The sequence below is a fragment of the Gobio gobio genome (assembly GCF_949357685.1).
Source record: "Gobio gobio genome assembly, chromosome: 19".
In the NCBI taxonomy this organism is placed as follows: domain Eukaryota; kingdom Metazoa; phylum Chordata; class Actinopteri; order Cypriniformes; family Gobionidae; genus Gobio; species Gobio gobio.
The window spans coordinates 15,673,505-15,692,619 of record NC_137112.1 but is presented as its reverse complement, the minus strand read 5'-3'; the positions used below and the strand labels follow the sequence as shown (position 1 = coordinate 15,692,619).

The following is a 19,115-nucleotide window of genomic DNA, read 5'->3' as shown; positions in this document are numbered from 1 at the left end:
TTACCGCCCGCTTCAGGTTTGAACAATCTTCTAATGCAAAGCCTCTTTAGTGTGTTTGCCAAATCAGACATAACTGCTATTGATCATACATGGGTTAGTTGGTTACTGATGAGCAAAATTTGTGTTTTACTCCACTCATTCAAAATACTCACCAAAATGTAACCTTTAATTTAGCTTAATTTACACAAAATATAAATGTGGAACAAATTAAATTAATATGGTTTTCTCCAAAATATGTCACAATGCTGACATCACGAGAATCCAAGTGCAGCTTATTTACATAAGTGATGATCCAAAACATTATAAACCTTGAATTAAATCCACAACATGAAACCAAACAACCTATAAACTGAGTTCAAACAATGACCTTGAACATGAAAACAGCATAAAAAACTTCAATACTGGACAACTAGACAAGGCACACATATTATACAACACAAGGTGCATTTCTAGCTGGAAAATTATTTGCTCTTCAGATATTTCTCTTTTAAATAGAAAAAGTATCAGCTGTGTGCAAAACATCCCAAATTTGGTTTTCGACCACTGAACTTTGCCCGTTTTTATGGAGCCGCATTAAAGGGATAGTTCACCCAAAAATGAAAATTCTGTCATCATTTATTCACCCTCAAGATGTTCCAAACCTGTATGAGTTTCTTTGTTCTGCTGAACACAAAAGATATTTAGAAGAATGTCTGTAACAAAGCAGATAGAGCAACCAGATAGAGCAACCATTGACTACCATAGTATTTTTTCCCTACTATGGTAGTCAATGGTTGCTCTATCTGCTTTGTTACACACATTCTTCTAAATATCATCTTTTGTGTTCAGCAGAACAAAGACATTCATACAGGTTTGGAACATCTTGAGGGTGAATAAATGATGACAGAATTTTCATTTTTGGGTGAACTATCCCTTTAAGATCTCCATATCTCTGGGACTGAACCATTGAGAGCCTGTAAAAAAAGAAAAGGATATTAAGATATCTTTAAAGGAACACGTCAACTTTTTGGGACTTTAGCTTATTCATGGTATCCCCCAGAGTTAGATAAGACCATAAATACCATTCTCATCTCCGTGCGTGCCATAACTCTGTCTGACGCACCCACCGCTAGCCTAGCTTAGCACAAAGACTGGAAGTAAATGGCTCCACCTACCCTACTGCTCAATAAGTGACAATATAACGCCAACATTTTCCTATTTACATGTTGTGATGTGTATAGTTACATCATGTACTAAGACAGATGGAAAATGAAAAGTTGTGATTTTCTAGACCGATATGGCTACACATCACAACTTGTCAATATACATCTGTGACATTTAATAATCTGGCTTTCATCACTATTTATGTTTGTCTTTCTACAGAAAAGAAATTAACAAAATCAAAAATTTGAACTGGAACATCATTAACATACAGATATCCTGCGCCATGCCAATGAGGACAAGTCGAACATTTTATATTTTAAATGACATTGAGAGAGAAAAATCTAAGTCTCATTGTGCAGCCAGGAAATGTTTAGTGAAGTCATTTAAAAATAACATTAGGTAGCCTGGATGCCAGCTGAATTTAGCCCCGCCCACAACATTTGAGTTCAGGAAATTCGGTCTGGACTTGATCCGTTGTGGAGCAACTAAGCCCGAACAGAAGCTGTTCTGACCAATGAAATTGTCAGGGCGGGCTTTATACGATGATGGACAGATGATAAACAGTAACGTAAGCCTTCACTTCACCAAAGAGCGCTTGGGTTGAATTCGTTCTAATCCTAAACTGAGAACTTGTTCGTATATGCATTCACCTTTACTATTTCTCTCAAAAATGATGATCGTGTTGGTAACTACTCTGTGTATCCTTTTTTACATCACCGGCAAAGATCGTTTACACTCATCTTCTTCTTCTACTTCTTCCAGCGTGCGTGCAGTTGAGTTCTGTTGACAACTATGCGTCGCTCCGTTGCTCTGATTGGTTGTAGGTCTATCCAATTGAGGTCTTTCCTGGTTTGGTTGAAACATGCCCCATAATCACAGCCCAATGGGTATCCGACTAATATTCTGACTAGAATCTGAGTATGACGACGTCAGGCTAAACATTAGGGTAATTACATGTCACATCAACCAAACTTTGCTAACTTCTCCAGCTCAAATTTTTGATTGTGTTAATATTATTTTCTGAAGAAAGAAACATTAATAGTGATGAAAGCCCAACATATTAGATGCCATGGTTGACTTGAATATTTACTGAGTAATCCACTATTTTGTAGAGATCAGAATGATACTTTTCCCCTCCACAGATCTGGAGCCAATTTACAGGGGTGTAAAATGACTTTAGAAAGATGGCAGCATCATTATTTTATTTTCACACAGAGATTGGTAGGTCTATTAGGGAAATCTGTTGACTTTATCAATCTTTGTTGCATTCTATGCCAACGGTGACCGGTCACAAACGGGGGAAAAGCACTTCTTGTGGTATTTTCCCCAAGTTTGCATGCCTGTAACTCAAGAAGTATTGAAGATATCTTAATATCCTTTTAGATTCGGGTTCTTAATAAACGTTTCTTTTGGTTTCTCCATTTTAAAAGCCCTCGACGGTTCAGTCCCAGAGATATGGAGATCTTAATGCGGCTCCATGAGTAAACTGCTAAAGTTCAGTGGTGAAAACCAAATGTGGGTCATTATGCACACAGCTGATACTTTTTATATTTAAAGAGGAATATCTGAAGAGCAAAATCAAAAATTTGAACTGGGGACCTCTGGTTGAATTTATCAAAGCATCATTAACACACCGATATCTAACATTCTACTGCTAAATTTTTTGATTGTGTTAATATCTTTTCTGTAGAAAGACGAACATAAATAGGGATGAAAGCCAAAAATATTAAACTCACAGATGGATATTGACTTGAGTAATCACTGTTTTGTAAAGGAGGGTCAAAATGATAATTTTCGCCTGAGATCTGGAGCCAATGAAGTACAACTCAAGAAGAATGAAATGTATCTAAATATCCTTTTAGATTATATATTTAGAAATATGCGCCATAGTCTCTGAATTTGAGGCAGATAATAACATGGTTATTATCCTGATAACATACATGAAATAAATCAACACTGATTGTAATTTCTGACTGTTTTAGCCCTGATAAAAGCACATGATATCGGACGGCACCAGAGGGCAGCAGAGTCACTATAAATCACATCAGTTCATATGTTGTTGTCTTGAGTTTAATAGTAGAATAAAAGCCTAAAAAAACACAAGAGACATTTCTAGTTTCAACAGATATTGCTCTTCAGATATTCCTCTTTAAATATAAAAAGTATCAGCTGTGTGCAAAATGACCCACTTTTGATTTTCGACCACTGAACTTTACCAGTTTACTCATGGAGCTGCATTAAGATCTCCATATCTCTGGGACTGAACCATCGAGAGCCTGTAAAGAAAGTTTAAGAATCAGAATCTAAAAGGATATTAATATTTCTTTAATACTTCTTGAGTTACAGCCATGCAAACTTTGGGAAAAACAACACAAAAAGTGCTTTTCCCCCATTTTTGACTGGTCACCGTTGGCATATAATGCAACAAAGATTGATAAAGTCAACAGGTTTCACTAATAGAACTACCAATCTCTGTGTGAAAATAAAATAATGATGCTGCCATCTTTCTAAAGTCTTTTTTACACGCCTGTAAATTGGCTCCAAATCTCAGGTGAAAGGTATCATTCTGACCCTTCTCTACAAAACAGTGATTACTCAGTCAATATACATCTTTCATCACTATTTATGTTTGTCTTTCTACAGAAAAAAATATTAATAAACCCAACCGTTGGGTTAAAATTAATTTTACAGATGTGACCGAAGATTTGACCCAAAATTGGATTAAAACAACCAAGCATTTTAGAGTGAGCGAGTTTTGTTCTGTGTTGTGTATATTATATAGTAATAATATAAATACTTTTATTGTGCCGATAGCATATTGACCATTGCATAACAATATGCAAACAATAACACTGCATGACAATATTAAGATTTCATACAGAAGTGGATCCATAAAGAGTTAAGTCTTTTTTTAGGAAAGGTTTGAAAGTTTGCAACTGTAGGCTACAATGAACTATTTTAAGGTGACTAGCACTTATAACCTTATAGCTACTAGTAACTATTTATATTTTACTAGTTTACAGACCATACTAGCACTGTCTCTTAATTACTATTTCAATAATACATATTTCTACTCAAATCAAATCCAGAGTCCCATGGTAGTAGACACTACTGGAATAGTTACGTACAAAATGTTAAAAATGACTTTCCATGGTAACTTTTCTTTGTTTTGTACATTTCCTTTCCTCTACTACTATACTCCTCCTCCATTACATGTACCGATTCCCATGCGCTTGGGAGGGGGGAACTCTCGCGGGATTTGGCGAGCGTGCCCAGTGTGAGGAGTAGGAGGCGCGCGCACACAGCGGAGCGCGGGAGCGCGCATCAAACTCATAACGATCATAGGCTGCGTGTCAGTGCAGTCGACTTACAGCGGGCTGTGAGGAGAACTGGCGCGACCCCTTTGTGCTTAAATACAACCCTTTTTATACGCTAAAACTTCTTAAAGTTTCTTCAAACTCGCGTTAGAGTACTTCTACTAGTTAGGAACTCAACCAGGTCGGGTTAAACCAGTTATTTTTGCTCTGTTTGAAGTTAAAGGCTGGGCCTTACTCGCGCTCCCTACGAGAGAAAAAGAGAAGCTGCTCTTTCTGCGACTAAAAGTCCATAAATGCTTTTTACCAAAATGGACCTGTTGAACTACCAGTACTTGGACAAAATGAACAACAACATCGGCATCCTGTGCTACGAAGGTAAGATTTAAACACGTACATGTTTTCTGACATTTGGTTAATGAAATGAAGTATTTGTTAGTGAAAAATAAATAACGGACGCCCGTGACGTCATCGAGTCTCGCTAGACTTTCGCGAGCGTTCCGCGCGCGCTGTTTTTCTCTTTTTCAGGCGACTTTCACGAGGCTTGTTTACTTCTAAAGTAGATTACTTTTCAGAAGAATGGCTGAAGAGGTTTTGAGTTCGTTTGTGCAAGGGGGGGAAAGTATTTTACATCCCGAAACAACAACAACAGATGTGCTGCCAACTTCCCAAAAGCGTTCACGTCATGACGAAAACAGCATTTAGCTCTTATTATGCATTATAGTGCTCATTTAAAACAAGTGAATGCATGCAATGCTTAAAATGGGGTAGTGAAGGGGGAAAGTGTTTAAAATGGGTTAGTGAAGTGGGAAAAGTTTTTAAAATGCGTTAGTGAAGGGGGAAAGTGTTTAAAATGGGTTAGTGAAGGGGGAAATGTGTTTAAAATGCGTTAGTGAAGGGGGGAAATTGTTTAAAATGGACTAGTGAAGTGGGGGACGTGTTTAAAATGGGATAGTGAAGGGGAACAGTGTTTAAAATGGGTTAGTGAAGGGGAACAGTGTTTAAAATGGGTTAGTGAAGGGGGAAATGTGTTTAAAATGGGTCAGTGAAGGGGGAAAAGTTTTTAAAATGGGATAGTGAAGGGGGGAAAAGTGTTTAAAATCGACTAGTGAAGGGGGAAAGTGTTTAAAATGGGATGGTGACGAGGGAAAACTGATTAAAAGGGGATGGTGTAGGGGAAAAGTGTTTAAAATGGGATGGTGAATGGGGAAAAGTGTTTGAAATGGGATAGTGATGGGGGGAGTGTTTAAAATGGGATAGTGAAGGAAAAAAAGTGTTTAAAATGGGATAGTGAAGGGAAAAGAGTGTTTAAAATGGGATAGTGAAGGGAAAAAGTGTTTAAAATGATTAAACACATGAAAGAAATGCGCCTTACAGAACCAAATACTAACACATTCATTAATGTTTTATTTATTGTTATTTATTTTTTATAAATATTCATGTTTCAATTTCAGCCTATTAGCCATATTTTTTTTAAAACGTAATTAAGTGCAGGTCATGTGTTAGGAATTGGCTCATGCATATATTCATAAATATATTAATATAGATTGTTCTTTTTAATATTATAAACTGAATTTTGGTCATTAAGGTTGCATTAACTACTATGTACTAACATTTACATACCCACATGTAGTTCTGGAAAATCCCCACATTTACTGCTAATAAGTTTGAGGTATATTAGGGTCATAGGGGTTAGCAGTATAACTACAATGTTTATTTAAATGCAAATATTTTTAAAATAATTCAATGCACCAACAAGTAGGGAAGTAAATTGTGTCAAATGGTTATTTAAGGACACCTAATATTAACTATTATTAGCTAGCTTTCCAGCACTGCTTTCACAATTGCTTATGAGAAATGTCCAGTATGCAGATTCCTTTGTAGATGTACTGCAATCCAGAGCATTTACTCATGCCGTTACTCGCCTTCTGTCTCTCTCGCTCTTCATCAATATTGTGGTACGTTGTGTTTTTGTTGCTGTTTGGTGTAATCTTGAGCAGCATGTGAGGCCGTATGCTTCAGTAGAGCTGTGGATTGAGTAGGAAGGCAGGTACATTGAGCGTGGATCTGCACCGCGCAGTACCAACCTGTTGTTGACCATCACATGTCAAGAGAGCAGAAATCTGATCCAGCCCTCCTCTAGACCCCGTATACTCGGGCAGACAGGATATACCAGTGGCTCTTTTTTCATCTGACGGACTTGTGATTTACTCTTGTGCAGTTACGAACCTGGAAATACACAACGTTTATGCATGTATCAGGACAAGTAAATGTCAAATTACTATATTAACACAGTTTGTTCTGTAATATGATGCAGGTTGTGTACTGGCGAATTACTAAAACATCTGTCTGCACTCTGCAAATTTCCATGTGTTACTTGCTTTTGATCTAGAAGGTTTTCGTGGGTCTTAATTTGACCTTCCACAATTGAATATCTTAAATTGGATCAAAAAGTCTTAAATTCAATATCATGGCATTAAATCAGGGCCCTATGATTTCTGTGATGTAGAAAATGTGGACAGAATCACAGAATCCATTCATGAAAACAGAATTTACTGTATAATGCAGAATGACACAAATTTGTCAACTTTTGTATGAATGAATCAAAAGTAGGTCCGGACATTTAAAGGGACATCAAAAATGAAATTTTCACAAAAAAACATCACAAAAATGTCTTTCCAAACCCATCAGACTTTCCTTCATCATATAAAGCCATCAAGTCTCTTTAGAACATCTGGAATAATCCGCTTGATCCGTATGGATCAGTTTTACCATCTCTTTATGAACTTTCTGAAGCGTCAGTGGAAGTTGCTTAGACTGTCAACGGAGGGACAGAAATTTTTCCCATTTCATTAACAATATCTTCATTTGTGTCCCGAAGATGAACGAAAGTCAGTCAAATTTAATCTTACCATTAAAGCAGAGTCCAGAAAAATGAAAACAATAAACTATAAAACAAAAATAACATATTTCATAAGGCTGTCCAGTGTCCATTAAATCGCATGCACTGCAGAAAAAGTTCTTCCTCAGGATTTTTGTTTTCCTGCACAAATTCAAAATAGATACATAATGACATTTAAAATGAAGAAATTAAGTCTTGTTTTCTGAGAAATTGAACACAATTAAGTGAGTTTGTGCTTAAAACAAGAACAAATATCTCATTCGGTATGATTCCGGTAGTTGGATTTTATGTACAATGGCAGATATTTGCTCACTAATATATTTTGTCACACATATTGTGTCACTAACATAACTCATTGTGTGCTTAGAGATTTAAATTTAGAGAACATATCGATGTGCGGTTACCAATTTATTACTTAATTTTCTTTAATTTGTCTTAAAAATGTCTTCAATTTACTTTCACAAAACCTGCAGAAACCCTGCATTGACATCCACATAATTGGCAGCATTTTGGCCTCAAACACATTTTTTCTTTTGTCTTGTGGATAGTGAAAATAAACATTGTGTATAATTAGCCCAAAATTAAAATACTGTGTGAAAATTTAAAAAAAAAAAAAAGTTTTACTGTCAAATACTACATAACTACTAAATATAATGTATTATAATGCAATGGGGGAATATTTGTGGTCCTGATAATGCCAAATGTCTTGTTTCCAGTAAAACGTGGCCTACATTATTTTAAATATTTATAGTTAGTGACAGAGTGCAAGAATATTCATCTAAATTAATTCTGTATTTCAAGAACTGTTTTTATTATTTTAATAAATAATCCTTATTTTTTATTGTGCAGTCCAAGTTATATCAATCAAACTGCAGTAGGGTTGTTTTGATTTAAATAATAATAAAATACAGGTAACTTACACATTTTTTTAATATATATTAAAAGTTCGTTTTTTAGCAAAAGCAGATAGCTTCACATTGCATGTTTCAGAGGAAAAAACAAACAAGTAAGTGCAATATTTAACATTCTTTAACTTAAAACAAGTAGGTAAAGAGCAGTAAAATTAACCCATTAATAAGCAATATTAAACATTATATAGATGACAGAATTCACCAATCCAGAGTTTATAACAATAGTCAGCTTTGGCAAAACTCCTCTCAGCTGGCACGTCTTTTCAAAATGACTAGCAGCCTTGTCACCTGACTGGAATACTGCGTGCTGATTCGCTAAAACGAACTACAAGGGTGCTTGTCGGTTTCTGCTGTAAAACGTGAACTTGCGGTGCCTTGACAGTGGACAATACTGGCTTTTGTGACCAAACGTGTTTAGGGTTCAGAACGTGCTATATGTGGGGAAATATGCACAGCAGTAAGTTAAATTTATTTTTTAAACATAGTTTTTATCGTTTTTTGCAAATGAACTCTTTATTCTTTTACTCTTTTTACTAACATTTTTATTCTGTTTTCACCATTGTCCTCTGCATTGGGTTTCCAGCACCAAGTCCAAGCCTATTCACTTCCACCAAGGTAACACCAAATCGAGCAATTGAATCAACAGTAAAAAAAAAATGTGTTTACCTTTTACCGTATGTCGTATCGTGATATGTATCGAATCGTGACATGAGGGTATCGTCACACCCTAGTACTAGGCCTAACTTGTGGTGTGGGCCTGTCTGTTATTCTCTGATTGTTTGCTTCAATACTCCCTCTTTTGGTTGTGATTTGTTTACATCTGTGAGTGATGGCGAAGGTGACGTCTTCCTTGGCCGGCGGTGTTTCCAGATAAATCTTCAAAACATGATGTGGAAAAACTCCAGCAGCAACTGAATGATTGACGCGACTGTTGTATCTCCAAGGGCCTCTGTTCCCAGAATCCATTATAGCTGCGCATGTCGGGTGGCTTTCACCTGCTGGAATGCCCTCCTCTCAGGCAGCCGGTCACATGACCCAGTGACAGTGGATGGAAATACACAATCACAGCCGGTTTTTGCTCACTGTAGCACGGCTGCCACTTCAGCTATTTATAATGTGTGCCAGAGAATTTCCTGAGCACATGGCTAATCTATTACAGCATCGTCACTGAAAATAGCTCTGTTTCTGCATCACTTTTTGCCTCTGCCGAGTCCAAACGTGCAGTTCTCTGGTGGAAGAGATGGCTTTGCTGAACTTTGCTTTGCACTTTATCTGGAATTGATAGAACGCAGCCATTCAAAGGTCACAGACGAGCCTTCTTATCTTTATGTTCATTGTTCTTCACACCAGAGATGATTTTGAGGACTCGTTTACCATGGCCTGGGAAGATTATAAAACTGAATGTTAATGGGAATGTCATCTTGTGGAAATTGAATATTATGTTAAATAAGTGTTCGTTTAATTTCCACAATTCATTTAATCAAAAATGTGACAAGTTGAACTGATACAATTGTTGGGGGAAAAAATGCATTCTCTCTTCCCCATTTTGGAGAATTTCATAATTCTGAGTTTAGTTTAACCACAGATGCGGTGAAGAGCGCTGGCTTGTGGAAAGCAGCCATGTGCGACTGTGTTAAGTTAGAGATGTAAACTTGTATCTCAAAATGCTTTTATGTTGCAAAATTAATGTAAACACAGACCATTATATCTTAAAGGGATAGTTCACCCAAAAATGACAATTCTGTAATTTACTCACCCTCATGTCGTTCCAAACTTGCAAGACCTTCGTTCATCTTTAAAACACAAATGAAGATATTTAAAATGAAATCTGATTGATTTCTGTCCCTTCATTGACAGCTACACAACAGACACTTTAATGCTTCAAAAAGACCGTAAAAACTAATCTAAATGAATCGAGCGGTTTAGTCCAAATTGACTGAATTTAGGCTTTAATCATCATTGCACACATCAGGAAGCTCAAGCATCTTTGTTTGACGTGTGAGAACCAATGAGGTCTCTGAGATTTTATTAAAAGATCAAATGACAAAGACAAGACAAACAAATGTCTTGCAGGTTTTGAACGACATGAGGGTGAGTAACTAATGGCAAATTTTTAATTGGGGTGAACTAACCCTTTAAAGCAGGGGTCTCCAAACTTGCTCCTGGAGGGCCATTGTCCAGCAAAGTTTAGCTCCCACCTCAAATAAACACACCTGAACCAGCTAATCAGTGTCATACAAGGCCCTAGTAAGACTTTGATTTGCTGGTTCAGGTGTGTTTATTTGGGGTTGGAGTTAAAGAGACCGCTGCTTTAAGGGATTAAACAGACGGGACAAAACATCTGATATGTCAAAATAGATCTGTATATTAGTGTGACTTGTCTGCTCTACCTGCAGAAGATTTTGCCTACGTCAATAACTAGATCGTTTGACTTTCATGGAGAGTGTTTTCCCTTGATTACAGGCATCAGTCGTGTTCAGGAGGAAAGCGTGGCCTTTTCCATGTTGTGTCGCGGGCATGCTGTGCTCATCTCTGGCTGTGTGCTAGCCAGCTGAGTTTAAAATGAAGCAGACCCGTCAGCCAGGGGGGAAACGCTGACTGTCATCTTTCCTGCTGAACAAAGGCTAAAAAGGGCTGCTGGCAACAGAACGATAAGACCCCCTGCTAAAACCATACCCATTTAGCCATTGCATCTCAGCTTAAAAAGAGCGATGTACGTGTCCCCTGCTCGTATGAATGGGTAACATGCTGTCTGCTGGTCAGAGAAGATCAGATTTCAGAAGAAGGCCATTGTTCTGCGAGCATCGGGAGCTTGAAGGCAGGGCTTGGTTTGACACTCAAAAATCAGGGAATCTCTTTTCACAACATGTTTGCATAGGAAGTTGTCTGATTTTTGTCTGAAATGTGTGTGAATGTGCAGTGGAGGAAGGGTTTGGCTCACATCTGTAACACAATCTCGTTCTGGCTTGACGTTTGAAGTCTCCAGTCGTAGGGCTAGACTTTGATCACTTGCGCTCATAATGACAGTCTTTTAATAGATCAAACATTGGCTTCATCTCTTCTAACACTGATAGTCATCTTTTATGGCTCCTGCAGTTCCCAACGAAGGTTTTGTAGCTCTGTCTAAACATCTCAGATGTTAGAAAATACAGACTCACTGAAGTGTGAAATTCAACAAGTTGGTTGAAAGAAGCCTTTTCTCTTTTCTCCAGGTGTTCGCATTTGAAAGGTGTCCGTGTTGTTGCGCACTTTAGATGTCCTGCAGAGAGGAAATCATGCTAGAGATTTGTTTTCCCAGAGGAAGATGGGCAAATTTAGTATTTCGCAAACAAACTTTGATTTCAGTGTCATTTGAGTTTAACTCTTTTCACCAACTAACTAAATCTAACATCCTCGGAGACATTGAAGCTAGACATTCCTGACTAAGTCTCATTTACATTGAATTTTTAATTTTGTGAATTGTCGGAGAGCTAGAAATGCTGGAAAATTCGATACTGAAATCAGGATCTAGTAGCGTTCTTGGGATTAGCTGCGCAATCGTTAGTTGTTGTTAGGTCATACATTAGTTGTTGCAGTCGCAAAACAATCGCGATTTGAGCACATGCGATTTCTAAACCGCTTAAGGCTGCAATTTTATTTATTTCTTTATATTTGAAATCAGAATACTACAACGTTATTGTGTGCATGTTTAAGATGTTAACCAATTAGAGATCACTCAGCGCATGCAGTTCTCTCACTGCAGCATACCGGACCGAGCGGACACAGCGTAACAAATATGGTGGTGAGTGAATTAGGCTAAATAATGAATTGTATGCAATATGCATCATGTGTTCGGAGCTTTTATAAGCACTATAAGTTCCCGTGCCAACTGAAAAGACTGATTATCAGCTAGGGCTGAACGATTAATTGCATTTGCGATAATATCGCAATATGCTATAACGCGATTTCCTAAACGCAAAGGCTGCGATTACAGTCTGGTCACGTGACACGCAAGAGTAAAGTCTGCAGAAGAAGCATCAACTTGGCACGTTACACATAGCCTATCATATGCCTGGCCTAAAAGAAAAAAAAAACTATTTGTGTTTGATCTATCTAATATGGTGTTGTTCATACTATAGGCTACTATCATCTCTCCAATGATTCTGGATCGATTCTGAGCTTAGATTTTAATTGCAGGTGCGCGGTGGCGCTACGTGTGTTTTAGAAACACCCGTATTCTGATTGCTTCCATTATATCTCTCTCTCTCTCTCACACACACACACACACACACAATCACGCACGAACCATAAAATAATATTTCATAACGTTCGGAAAGGTTGACGGCGCGAATTGCAATGACATTCGCAGGCTTCTTTGCACAGGATAAGCGCTGTGAGAAACTGATGTCACGCTTACAGTGTTCTCGCCCGCCGGTATTTTCCTTACAAATGCTCAACGAAGGCTTCATTCATGTCGTTAGAAACTCACTCAGGGTTTTTCCTACATTGAAAATTTTTTGGCGGCCGCCAAAACAAATTTTTGCCCCGCCAAAGCCTTATTTGATCAGTTATTGTGATTTATGAGTGATGTAGATCTACTGCGCTTGTGATCGGCGCATGTTAACTGATGACAGAGCGAGCGGAGAGCCCTACCCCGCGCGCACGAAGAGAGAACGAGCGGAGAGCCCTACCCCGCGCGCACGCTCTCGGTCTTCAAAATAAGCACCGTTTTAGCATTCTAATATATCACATATCACGTTAATCAAAAGTTCGGAAGACCGAATCCATGTTGCACGTGGTGGATTCGGACATTTTTGTCCTTGAACTACCGCTGGATGTGAATTGCGCTCAAAAAACGCTAACTCTTCACCGACCAGCTGACATAAACCATACTTTCAATAAACGGGAAACAAATCCTATCCAGTTATGAAGTGTGTTCTGTGTGTTGACAAATCTTTCGCGATGTTCTAACAGACGGGATTCACACACAAAGCGTCTGCTGGTGTCCGATTCGCGACCTAATGACTCCTTTGAACCGAGTCATTTTAACGACTGGTTAGAACAACTGAACTGTCCAACACTGAACTCACGAATCAGTTTAATCATTTACTCAGAACATCTGAAATGAGAACACAAGTGTGCTCACCCAATTTAGCAAGAGTGGATAGTAAGAATTAGTTTGAATTATCCACAGTCTTTCAGCTTATTTCTGTTGACAATGTGTAGTAAATAAATAGCCTAAAATCATTTAGTTTAGACTGGAGTGAGGTGAAACCAGAACAAAGTTATTAGCTAGCTGATAATTTTAAGAAATTGTATATGGCAGAAAATTAGGCTATTTGTTATTTTTTTAATACTATTTTTTAATATTGATATGGTTATATACCAAAACAATTATTTGTAAATAGTGTAAAAATGAGGAACAAAAGAAACAAAAATCAAGGTATCGAAATAAGCAAAAACTACAAACTGTTTCTTTGAATTTATTTTAAATTTATTGTCAGTATTGCGATCGCAGATCACGTGGGTAGGGTACTTTTTACTGTGTATGTGTGGATGACCATGTCTGTCAGCCACCACCGAAGACCATTTTTGACCCAGGAAAAACCCTGTCACTGACAGAAGGCTTTCCATTTCAAATGCTCACGCGGCGCATTGTGAAGAGTGCTTGCGAGCACGCGTCTGTGCGCGTTTAAAAATGCTTTTATGACGCAAAATTAATGTAAACACCATCAGTAATGTCTTAATGAATTAATCAGACAGGGCAAAAACATCTTATATTTCAAAAGAGATCTGTGCATTAGTGTGAATGCAGGTCTCCCGCTGTCTATGATGTGATTAATAATCAAACAGTAAAGCTGAGAAAGAGAAAAATCACTCACAGTTCAGACACTCTTAAATACTGAAAGCACTCTTTGTTCATTGCTTGTAATATGTTTTTTTGTTTCTCTTTATGATTTACTACTTTATGTTTTGCAGCTATATTAGTTTATATATTTAAAATTATTAACATGCAATTGTTTGAATTAAAATGTTATAATGTGTAGTTATTTTAAAAAGCTTATAATTACATATATCATAATAAAAAACATATTAATTATTAATATTAATCTTATTAATTTATTAAAAATTAAAAAGTTCAAGAATCGGATCGTGACTCCCAGAATCGGAATCGGATTGTGAGGTACCAATTAAAGATTTCCACCATTACTATACAATAATGTATTCACTGTATTGAATAATACAGAAGATAAAGAGTTTAAAAAATAATCGCATATTAAATCGCAATCGCAATATTGGTTAAAAAAATCGCAATTAGATTTTTTTCCAAAATCGTTCAGCCCTATTATCAGCGCAAGATGGCGGAAGTCCGGTTTATTAGTGGCGCGCAAAGCAACGTAGTTTAGGCTACTCTGCGCGTGTTCACCAGCACGCTCCGAAAGGGTGATGAGATTTGCGCGAGCCGTTCCTATCATGCTATAGTAAAAAAAAAGTTAAGTAAAGTTAGCTTGACTTATTGAAGTAGAAAGTAGGCAACAGTCTCCCACAGACACATCATGCAGTGCAGGTTTCTTTATGGAAAGAATTGAGAGGTTTTACAACCTTTACAAGCGATGGCTGAGGGAAATCGGTCTATATGAATTAAAGTGGGACTGAATTCTATTAATGTATCCCTGAAGGGAAATAACTACTGTACCAAAACTACACCCTTGAATAATTAGCTTTTATATTGCCACTAATGCCAAAGCAAACTTTAGAAAATGTTCAGGGTTTTTTTACCACCCCCTTGCATAATGAATAATTAATTTAAGATTTATCACATTTCACAATGAATATAATTCCAAAGCAACATATTTAAATTATATTCAGAACTTTAATGCTGTCAAAATTAATCTGAAAAATAATCTGCCAATTTTAGAATCAATGCACTTTATTTATTTGTTTTTATGAAACAAATGTTACTAGTGAATAAAAACACATTTACTACACCACGACCACAGATATGTGGTCCAGCAGAACGATGGAGCCGCATATAAATTTAACGGTTTTGAAGTTTATTGATTGTTATGACTGGAATTTAGGTTAGTTATAGAGATGCACCGATTGCAATTTTCTTGGCCGATTCCGATTTCCGTTTTTTTGTTAATGAGATCGGCCGATACTGATTTTTGCCTATTCCGATTTTCTTTATAAGAACTATAATTGACTGCATATACAAACAAAAATGCACTTCTTCTTCAAAGCAAAATTATTTTATTATAAAATAAATTTTAAACATTACAACAGGATCTTCTCTCACTTAAACAAAAAAAGAGTTCTGTGCCTGGAAAGAAGTAGAAATGCTTTATGAAACAAAAATTTACCTTTTTTACTTGTCTTACAAAAGTCAAAAGATCCTATGAATGAACAAACCTGAAGTGTACAATACTCCTCCAAATAATAGTTCAGTAATTGGGTAATAAATGTTTGCAGCTAGGGATGTCACGGTACCAAAATTCCAGTTGTCGGTACCAATACCATACAAATTTTACGGTACTCGGTACCAATTTCGGTACCACAGCTAAATGTTTTTTATAATTTTTTTTAAATTTATTTAACCATTTAATTTAGTTTATTATTTATGATGATAATCATTATAAGTAAATAATACATAAACATTTAAAGGCTGTATGCTGTTTAAAAGTAAACATTGTTTATAAAAAAAGATAAAGTGAAAAATAATCAACCATCTAGGCATAATTATTAGTACAACAGTAGCCTAATATATTCTGTCAATTTAAAAAATTTAAACCAAACTTTTATTTTGATGGGTTGCCCTAGAGTTTGTGTTCATGATATGACCGTTTTCTCAAATGAAACGGTAAATTCTCATAAAGTGACGGTTTATGTGTTCGGCTGGTCATCCAGCGCCATTTAGTCCATAATTTCTTTGTAATTGCTTTGGTCTTTTTTTGTTGCTTATACCAAGGAAAGATAGGAGAGGCTGCTGACCTGTGACTGGCTCTAAGCTCTGGCCAGCTTTAGCCGTTTTACCTTTACTGCCTTCTTCAAACTGGGGTGATGGAGTTTTAAGTGTCTAATTAGGTTTGTTGTGTTGTGCGCTTTCCTGGTGGTTCCCCAGCGGTTTATTTTAACCTTACAAGTTTTACAAATGGTATAATTAGTGTCTTCTTCGCGCACAGTAAAAAACTTCCATGCCAACGACATGTTTACATGCGGCTGTGAGCGAGTGTGGCTGTGACGTCAACGTCGCGGCCGCGCTCCTGCTCACAGCCGCATGTAGACGGATCGGCTCAAAATCGGAGACACGTTTCACTTATCGGCCGATCATGCAGAAAATCGGCCAATTCCGATCCCTGGCCGATCAATCGGTGCATTTCTAGTTAGTTAACCTTAATTTATTTTATGTTGTCTATTTTAAAGACCGTTTATTACAGTTTTGTTTATCAAGCTGTTAATACTATGTTATTTCATTGTGAAATGTGTTATGCACTTCTTGTGCACTGGCATGTTTGAAAAAGCAAAAACAATTGCAAATAAAATCGCAATTGCAATATTCATTAAAATCGCGATATGATTATTCTGTCCATATTGCACAGCCCTAGTTGTTGTGCCGATATTATGCTGGGAGGAGGGGAAATTTGTATACAAAAATAAAGGCGATATTTCAGGGCTCCGGACGGCGACCAAATGGTGGCATTTTGCAACCTTTTTTTCCTGCTGGTGTGATTAAGTTTTGTTAGAGGTGCCCAACTGATAACAGCTGCAATTTCTGTTATATATGAGAAACATCAGACGGCAAAAGAAAGTGGAATGGAAGCGTGCAACTCTTTGCTGTCAGCTGTGCTGCGCGGACTGTGTCTCAGCTCGGAGCAATAATAGACAGCGCAATGCAAACTCCCACACGGGCCGATCTTGATCACATGACACCATTACTACACAGTGATTAGTAGTAACGCCACATGATTTACTATAGGGACGCCACATGGATCTACTGTAGTGACGTCACATGTAGTGACGCCACATGGATCTACTGAAGTGACGCCACATGGATTTACAGTAATGATGCCACATGGATTTACAGTAGGAACACCACATGGATTTTGGTACTGTGGAGGAAATAGTCAAATGTTGTTTTATTTATTATTAAAAAAAAAAGACACAAACTTTCCACTATAACCAGTAGCTGGCAGCAGAGGAGCACTTGTTGCCATTTCCAGTCCCCTTTCCTAATATATGGAAAAAGTAGGAAGTTACAATCTCATGAAATTCTTCGAATTGTGGCAACTACACAGAAAACAAGTAAAAATCGCTCCTTTTATAATCACTGGAGCTGTCGTTCAGTGTGATACTATAAAAGATCAATGGAACATTTAATAACGAGTAGAATATTAAAATTTTCCCTATTTTTGTACATCACTTTTGTTAATAAGTTAATTTGATCTGCATATCAATTCAAGCTCTTCACTGTTAAATTTCTAATAAACAAACATGTAGTCATGTTAGTAACTGCACTTATTAATGCAAAACAATAGTAATTTTATGATTTAAACTTGATTGATTAAACTGGTACCTCCATCTGTAGAACTGAGTGGTGCTGGCGCCACTGCTCTCAAATGTTTGTCTGGAGCCCTGTATTTACGAGAGGACAGCGCTAAAATAAATTTGCGGGGGTTCATTGAGTACATTAGATGTCGCAACTTTGGCTTTATGGAACGGTCCACGATGTGTGGGAATGAAAGCTCAGAAAACAGGAAAGTTCTGGCAGTGTGAATGTATAAAATCACGCAACCCCAGAACAGTTACTGGAACAGCTTTTTTGAAAATGTACCAACATCTCTCTGTGAAGAAAGCTTCTGTGTTTGCAGATGTTGCATTTGATTTTTGACTATTGTCAAATACAGCAACACTAGCTGCTTAATGCTTGAATCATATCTCATATTTGTAATGGTTAAGAGATTGCATACAGCCTTTGCACTTCAAGCTTCAGGCATTACAAGTGGTTGACGCACTTTTCTGAGCTTTTTTCAAACTACGTTGCAATCATGCATACATTTTAAGATGTAAAATGTCATGCATTGAATTGATCAAAAGTGACAGTTAAAAAAATATTTTATCTAAAAAAAAAATGCTGTTCTTTCAACTTTCTATTCATCAAAGAATCCTGAGAAATAAAATGTATGACCGTTTCCACAAAAATCTGAACTGTTTTCTATATTGATAATATAGATAAATGTTTGTTGAGCATCAAATCATCATCTTAGAATGCTTTCTGAAGGATCATGTGACACTGAAAACTGGAGTAATGATGCTGAAAATTCAGCTTTGATCACAGAAATAAATTACACTTTACTATATATTCATATCATAACAATGCTGTCATACAAAAGCAAAACACATTTTGTCAAGTTGTGAGTGAATCCTGGTCTTTTCTTCTCAGCTGTCACATTCATTTACTGAGGACCTATACAGCCAATGATCAAGTGTGAAAACACTTATACATAAATTGATCACTTGGAAATCAAAACTCAGGTTTGAGAAAGAAAGAATATGCATACAACAAAATATATTGCAGCTTCAGTAACAAATTCAAAACAAATTCTGCTGTAAAGCGGCTCTTACAAGCCAATATAGTGTCAATATTCAGCTCAAGTGACTTCAGTGTTGATTCAGTGCAGTTGATTTCAGTTCAACTGTAAATTCCTCAGTTGTGCATATTTGTGTGTAGTTATATGCAAAAACAACATTTTTGGAAGAGTTAAAATAGTTTTGCACAAAGTGTTACTTTTGCAAGAGATGTCTGATGTTTTGCATATTGTGTGTTTTGTGTGTAGAGTTACAAGAAATGGAGCCATATTTTCAGAA

At 36.9% G+C, this 19,115-nt stretch overlaps 1 protein-coding gene across 3 annotated transcripts in view; it reads left to right on the top strand.

The window, feature by feature from the left end:
• The window catches only part of vgll4b (vestigial-like family member 4b), a 76,404-nt gene that overhangs the window by 25,835 nt on the left and 31,454 nt on the right, over positions 1-19,115 (top strand). The window contains exon 1 of one of the 3 annotated variants that reach the window (XR_013818604.1): positions 4,445-4,835. The exons of 1 other annotated variant lie outside the window; for it this stretch is intronic. Coding sequence is in view for 1 of the 2 variants with exons in the window: in XM_079844973.1 (XP_079701099.1) it covers positions 4,754-4,835 (82 nt within the window). In the remaining variant the exon portion in view is untranslated. Of the gene's footprint in view, positions 1-4,444; positions 4,836-19,115 lie in introns of those variants that run through there. One more of the 3 variants, XM_079844973.1, reaches the window with a different exon arrangement.